Source organism: Eriocheir sinensis, unplaced genomic scaffold (assembly GCF_024679095.1).
Source record: "Eriocheir sinensis breed Jianghai 21 unplaced genomic scaffold, ASM2467909v1 Scaffold839, whole genome shotgun sequence".
Lineage (NCBI taxonomy): Eukaryota > Metazoa > Arthropoda > Malacostraca > Decapoda > Varunidae > Eriocheir > Eriocheir sinensis.
Window position 1 is genome coordinate 1 of NW_026112207.1, and position 7,500 is coordinate 7,500.

Here is a 7,500-nt window from a genome sequence, read left to right on the forward strand (position 1 = left end):
TAGGAATGTGTGTGTAATTTGGGATTTCAATTATAGGAACATAGAGTGGGATACTTTATCCGGCGACCAGGAAGCACAGGATTTGTTAGATGTGATACAGGATAGTTTCCTTAAGCAGTTAATTAGAACACCAACGAGGGAAGAAAATATTTTGGATTTGTTGTTAACTAATAGAGAGGACATAATAAGCAACATTGAGGTTGGGGATTCATTAGGTAACAGTGATCATAAGGAAATTAGATTTAATATTAAATGGGAGGACAGAGTAAGCAGTAACAACGCATTAATACCTGACTTCAGGAAAGCGGACTACGAGGGGTTAAGAAAGCAGCTGCAGAGGCTTAGGGGAGTGAGATCAGAAGTAGGTCAGGACCCAGAGCAGGGAGGGGTGGTAATCTCTGGTGAGGTCACTAGTCAGGTCAGTAGCTTGGAGGGTGAGTACAGTAGTCTGGTCAGGGAGATTAAATTAGGACAGAAACAGTTTATACCTCACAGGGAAGTCAGGTCAACAGGTAATTACCCGCAATGGATGACAGACAGGCTAAAAACTGAAATAGGAAGGAAAAGAGGACTATATGTTAAAATTAAAAGGGGGAAAACTCACCTAAGGGATAGTTACAACGATTTAGCTAGAGCAGTAAAGAAAAACACACGTATGGCAAAACGTAATTATGAGATTAGAATTGCCAGGGAAGCAAAGACCAATCCAAAAGGCTTCTTTCAGCTTTATAAGACCAAGGTTAGGGATAAGATAGGGCCGCTTAAATCAGGAGAATCATTGATTGATAGTGATGAGGAAATGAGCGAGGCGTTAAATAGATATTTCTTAACTGTATTTACCAAAGAAAGATTAGATGATATACCTCAGGGAGAACAGATCTACTGGGGAGAAGAGGTAGAAGAATTAACCGACATCAACATGAGTAGGGAGCTCGTGATTAGACAGATAGATAGACTTAAAGTCACTAAGGCGCCAGGGCCAGATGAACTTTTCCCCAGGGTAATAAAGGAATGCGAAACTGAAATCAGTGGGTAGTTAACAGAAGTATTTAGGAAGTCACTAGACACAGGGGCGGTGCCTGTTTCATGGAGGCAGGCACACATTATTCCAATATTTAAGAAGGGAGACAAATATTCTATGGAGAACTATCGGCCGATTACTTTGACGTCAGTTATAGGTAAAATGATTGAGTCAATAATAGCTGATAGTATTAGGGACCATATAGACAGACATAATTTAATTCACGACTCACAGCATGGGTTTACTAAAGGAAAGTCGTGCCTCACTAATCTTACATCCTTTTACAATAGAGTATACGAGGCAGCTGACAATGATGAGAGCTATGATGTGGTTTATCTTGATTTTAGTAAGGCCTTTGATAAGGTACCTCACCGGAGACTGTTAAATAAAGTCAGGGCTCATGGGATAAGAGGGAAGGTATTTGATTGGATTAAGGTGTGGATTAGCGACAGGAAACAGAGGGTTACCATTAACGGTAAAAAATCCGAATGGGGTAATGTTACCAGTGGGGTTCCTCAAGGCTCAGTTTTAGGCCCGCTTCTATTCATTATCTACATCAATGACATAGACAATGGGATAACTAGTGACATAGGTAAATTTGCAGATGACACCAAAATAGGACGCACTATTAGGACAGGGAAGGATGCTAGAGCACTGCAGGAGGATCTCAACAAACTGTCAGCTTGGTCAGAGAAATGGCAGATGAATTTTAACATCACCAAGTGTAGCCTACTTAGTGTAGGAACATGCAACCCATTACACGGGTATAGTTTAGACTCCACAGCGATAGGCAGGTCTGAGTGTGAAAGGGATTTGGGAGTGTTAGTGAACTCTGACCTAAAACTAAGGAAGCAATGTATTAGTGCGAGGAATAGGGCTAACAGGGTATTAGGCTTTATTAACAGGACGGTAACCAACAGGAGTGCAGAGGTCATCCTCAGACTCTGTTTAGCATTAGTTAGGCCACACTTAGATTCTACTGTCCAGTTTTGGTGCCCACACTACAGAATGGACATCAACTTGCTAGAATCAGTTCAGAGGAGGATGACCAAGATGATTCAGGGGCTGAGGAACCTCCCATATCAAAATAGGCTGAAACATCTAAACTTACATTCACTAGAGAGACGAAGAGTGCGGGGAGATCTGATAGAAGTATTCAAATGGGTCAAGGGCGATATAAGTAAAGTACTGAGAATTAGCCAGCAGGATAGAACTCGCAGTAATGGATTTAAATTAGAAAAGTATAGATTTAGGAGAGATATAGGCAAGCATTGGTTTAGTAATAGGGTGGTGGGGGAATGGAATAGACTCAGCAATCACATAGTTAGTGCAGGGACGATAGCTTGTTTTAAGAGTAGACTGGATAGCTACATGGACGAGGACGACAGGTGGCAGTGAGGTGTGGGTGCAGTAAGGTGACGGGGTACTGGATGCATGCCTAGTACCGCTGGTATAACGAGGATCAAGCCTCTACCTGTAACCCCTGTAACTACTACTCACCCATCGTGAGTAGTGGGGGGGATTCTGGAGCTGCCCTGTGTAGGCCACCCGGCCTCTTGCAGTTTCCCTATGTTCTTATGTTCTTTTGTTCTTCTTATTTAAAAAATGCCAGAAGGTTACCCCTGCTCGGTATACGCCAAAGGTAAAAATTTTATATTTTTTGTCTGCCTTTTTCCGACATTTTGAAGTTTGCGTAGGGTTTTATGGGTTAGCGTGACTCCTAGGCTGCCACACAACTTCTCCGTGCCATTCTCATATGAGTGCTTTATATCACAACTAGGTAAATACAGGGAAGGGGAAAGGGAGGAGGAGAGAGACAGAGTGAGTGATAAAAAAATACAGATAGTGGATGTAAGAAGGGAAAATAAGGAAAAAAAGTGGAGGAAACAGGGAGAGATAGAGAGGATAAAAACAAGAAGAAAGGAGAAGGGTGTGGGGAGGGGGGGGGGGAGTCAGGACATGACCTGACTCTCCCTTCTGCCCCTCCCTCTCCACACCCTTCTCATTTCCCCTTCTGTGTGTGTATGTGTATGTGTGTGTGTGTTCATATAATCTAATGGGGAAGGAGAAAGGGAGGAAGAGAGTGATAGAGTGAGAGATTAGGTTAAAGATAAGAGGGTGTGACAAAGATGGACCGGGAAGGTCAAGTAAGTTTTTTTTTTTTTTTGATCGATTGATTGGTTTTATTTTGCCCTCTTTGTGTTACAAAAATGTTTTGCTGCATATATGATTAATAGCCCTTGTCCATTGAGCCCAGAGTCCAGAGTTTGCTCTGTGGTGTTTGCTGAAGAAAAAAAAAAATGAAAAGAAAGCATTTGTTGGTTCGTGAGTGGTTAGCTCGGAGACAAAGGGAGAGTGTGTTACAGCTTGCTACTGTTAATTAAATGCCACAAGAACTTAGCAGTGAGGACCAAGACATGATAATGGAGTGGCTACGCTTGGACAAGACTCAAGTCCAAGACCTGCTCAACCTGGTTACTCCAGGCTTATCTAGCTTCATGGAACTCATTGTGGTACTGGAAAAAAACTACGTGTTATGAGTGAGTTTATCCTTGCAAAGTCTATCAATAAGTTCTAAGTCCTTTCCTTCCTTATATAGTGTGAGTGTATGTGTGTTGATATGTCTAGTAAATCTCTATGTTAGTGTGAGTTTTTTCCTTGCAAAGTCTATCAATAAGTTCTAAGTCCTTTCCTTCCCTATATAGTGTGAGTGTGTGTAATAATAAGTATACTAAATCTCTATATAAGTCTGAATGAGTGTTTTCTAGCAGTCTGTCAATAAGTTCTTTGCTTGTGTCGTAAGTAATAATTCTAACGTGTGTAATTCTTGCAGGTCACGCTTGCCAAGATGCTCTGCGATAACTGTGATAATGTGGAGAGTGAGCAGCGGTCCGTCTTTGACCTTCCTGACCCCTTCCTGTAAGTGAGACTGTTTGGGGGTTAGGTCAGTATTGTTAAAGGTCACAGGCTCACATTACAACTGTTTCCCAAGGCCACAGAGAAGATTATCCGGGTTTTCTTGGGTGTTTTTTCCGTTCAATGTGCAGAAGTCAGGTAAAACTTATATATATTTGACTAGGCTTTTGTATGAGTTGTAGGCATTTTCAGGGGTATTTTTATGACCCCAGTGGTAGTTTGAACCTTCCTCTGTACCATGAATCTGAGAAACATATCTGACAAGACTTTCATAGGAGTTTGGGGCATTTCCGGGGGTAGTTTTATGAATCTGGTGGTAGTTTGAACCTTCATCTGTACTGTGAACCTTAGAAAACATATATTTGACAAGGCTTTCATAGGAGATTTGGGCACTTCCAGGGGTAGTTTTATGACCCCAGTGGTAGTTTGACCCTTCCTCTGTAGCAAGAACCTAAGAACACGCATATTTGACTAGGCTTTCATACGAGTTCAGAGCATTTCCAGGGGGAGTTTTATGACCCCAGTGGTAGTTTGACCCTTCCTCTGTACCAAGAACCTAAGAACACGCATATTTGACTAGGCTTTCATACGAGTTCAGGGCATTTCCAGGGGTATTTTTATGACCCCAGTGGTAGTTTGACCCTTCCTCTGTACCAAGAACCTAAGAACACGCATATTTGACTAGGCTTTCATACGAGTTCAGGGCATTTCCAGGGGGAGTTTTATGACCCCAGTGGTAGTTTGACCCTTTCTCTGTACCAGGAACCCCAAAACACAGACATGAGAACCCAGTTAACCTCATTTTTGACCTCTGGAAATTGTCAACATGGGAGGCGGAAACTTCTCATCCCACCAACCAGACACAGTGATGATCCCATTGATGTTTCAGGAACCCTCGTGTGTCCCGCCGTGACCTGCCGGGGATCAACCCGGAGCTGTGGAAGGAGCGCGTGTCATGTGGGGTCGGCAAGACTGATATTGACATCGGGGCAGCCGAGCGCATATCACCCTGTGTCATGTGCACCTGTACCAAGGAAGGGGTGAGTGATGTGTGTGTTTTCCTTGCTAGAGGGGGTGAGGAAGGGTGACAAGAGTGAAGGGTGAGATATGTGTTTGTCCTTGCTATAGGGGTGAGGAAGGGTGACAAGAGTGAAGGGGTGAGAGATGTGTGGGGGGTGATGAAGGGTGACAAGAGTGAAGGGGAGAGGTATGTTTGTCCTTGCTATGGGGGGTGAGGAAGGGTGACAAGAGTGAAGGGGTGAGTGATGTGTGGGGGGTGAGGAAGGGTGACAAGAGTGAAGGGGTGAGAGATATTTGTTTGTCCTTGCTATAGGGGGGTGAGGAAGGGTGACAAGAGTGAAGGGGTGAGAGATATGTGTTTGTCCTTGCTAGAGGGGGGTGAGGAAGGGTGACAAGAGTGAAGGGGTGAGAGATATGTGTTTGTCCTTGCTATAGGGGGGTGAGGAAGGGTGACAAGAGTGAAGGGGTGAGTGATGTGTGGGGGTGAGGAAGGGTGACAAGAGTGAAGGGGTGAGTGATGTGTGGGGGTGAGGAAGGGTGACAAGAGTGAAGGGTGAGTGATGTGTGGGGGTGAGGAAGGTGACAAGAGTGAAGGGTGAGAGATATTTGTTTGTCCTTGCTATAGGGGGTGAGGAAGGGTGACAAGAGTGGAGGGGTGAGTGATGTGTGGGGGGTGAGGAAGGGTGACAAGTGTGAAGGGGTGAGAGATATGTGGGGGGTGAGGAAGGGTGACAAGAGTGAAGGGGTGAGTGATGTGTGGGGGGTGAGGAAGGGTGACAAGAGTGAAGGGGTGAGAGATGTGTGGGGGGTGAGGAAGGGTGACAAGAGTGAAGGGGTGAGTGATGTGTGGGGGGTGAGGAAGGGTGACAAGAGTGAAGGGGTGAGTGATGTGTGGGGGTGAGGAAGGGTGACAAGAGTGAAGGGTGAGTGATGTGTGGGGGGTGAGGAAGGGTGACAAGAGTGAAGGGGTGAGGATGTGTGGGGGTGAGGAAGGGTGACAAGAGTGAAGGGGTGAGAGAGATGTGTGGGGGGTGAGGAAGGGTGACAAGAGTGAAGGGGTGAGAGATATGTGTTTGTCCTTGCTATAGGGGGGTGAGGAAGGGTGACAAGAGTGAAGGGGTGAGTGATGTTTGGGGGGTGAGGAAGGGTGACAAGAGTGAAGGGGTGAGTGATGTGGGGGGTGAGGAAGGGTAACAAGAGTGAAGGGTGAGAGATATGTGTTTGTCCTTGCTATAGGGGGGGTGAAGGGTGACAAGAGTGAAGGGGTGAGTGATGTGTGGGGGATGAGGAAGGGTGACAAGAGTGAAGGGGTGAGTGATGTGTGAGGGGTGAGGAAGGATGACAAGAGTGAAGGGGTGAGTGATGTGTGGGGGGGTGAGGAAGGGTGACAAGAGTGAAGGGGTGAGAGATATGTGTTTGTCCTTGCTATAGGGGGGTGAGGAAGGGTGACAAGAGTGAAGGGTGAGTGATGTGTGGGGTGAGGAAGGGTGACAAGAGTGAAGGGGTGAGTGATGTGTGGGGGGTGAGGAAGGGTGACAAGAGTGAAGGGGTGAGAGATATGTGTTTGTCCTTGCTATAGGGGGTGAGGAAGGGTGACAAGAGTGAAGGGGTGAGTGATCAGTGGGTTGTGAGGAAGTGTGACAAGAGTGAAGGGGTGAGTGATGTGTGGGGGGTGATGAAGGGTGACACGAGTGAAGGGGTGAGAGATATGTGTTTGTCCTTGCTATAGGGGGGTGAGGAAGGGTGACAAGAGTGAAGGGGTGACAATGCATGACTTTCCTTTCTTTAGGGTGAGGAAGGGTGACAGTGCATGACTTTCTATAGGGTGAGGAAGAGGTGTTTAACCCTTTCCTTGCGCGCGGTGCGGACGCCACTATTCCCTCGGGTGCAGTTGGGCTGTCCAATGGGGGGTCTGTTTTAACCTCTGTATCTCAAAAACTCTTCATCACAGCTAGAAACCAAAAACACCACTGGAAAGAGGAGGTCCAGATCTATAGGAGTCGGCTATGTATGCCTCTCTTGCGAACGTACGTGCACGTTCAGGGAGTGTTGAATGTTAACACTTACGTCGGTGTGTTAGTAAGTATATATTTATTGCTATCAAAACATCATATACATAGATACAAACAAAAACATCGTAAATTAAGCATCGGTCTGTGTGTGTGTGTTTGTGTGTGTTTGTGTGTGTGTGTGTGTGTGTGTGTGTGTTTAGAGAAGTGTTTAACCCAGTAACAGCGGGTATCATGTTTCTTAATGGTCCTTCTAAGCAAGAAAAATGAGGAAAATCATCTTCCATACAAACCATTTCATAATATATATCAAAGCATTTGTGATCAGTTTATGTATCATCTTTTGGGGGGGTGTTACATCATGGCACAAATTTGGCCCGTCGCTGCTACACGGTAAAGCCACAAATTTGGCCTGTCGCTGCTACACGGTAAAGCCACAAATTTGGCCTGTCGCTGCTACACGGTAAAGCCACAAATTTGGCCCGTCACTGCTACACGGTAGAGACACAAATTTGGCCCGTCACTGCTACATGG

At 45.5% G+C, this 7,500-nt stretch overlaps 1 protein-coding gene and 1 long non-coding RNA gene across 2 annotated transcripts in view; one reads left to right on the forward strand and one right to left on the reverse strand.

The window, feature by feature from the left end:
* The first annotated feature begins 3,776 nt into the window (after nucleotides 1-3,776).
* LOC126994628 (peroxidasin homolog pxn-1-like) overlaps nucleotides 3,777-7,500 on the forward strand; it is a 29,997-nt gene continuing 26,273 nt past the window's right edge. Inside the window, 2 exon segments of the mRNA XM_050853934.1 lie at nucleotides 3,777-3,940; nucleotides 4,827-4,899. Coding sequence (XP_050709891.1) covers nucleotides 4,893-4,899 — 7 coding nt within the window. The 5' untranslated portion in view covers nucleotides 3,777-3,940; nucleotides 4,827-4,892.
* The window catches only part of LOC126994629 (uncharacterized), a 14,958-nt gene continuing 14,772 nt past the window's right edge, over nucleotides 7,315-7,500 (reverse strand). The window contains exon 2 of the long non-coding RNA XR_007749355.1: nucleotides 7,315-7,500. This exon is cut by the window's right edge and continues 171 nt beyond it. This is a non-coding gene — a long non-coding RNA (uncharacterized LOC126994629).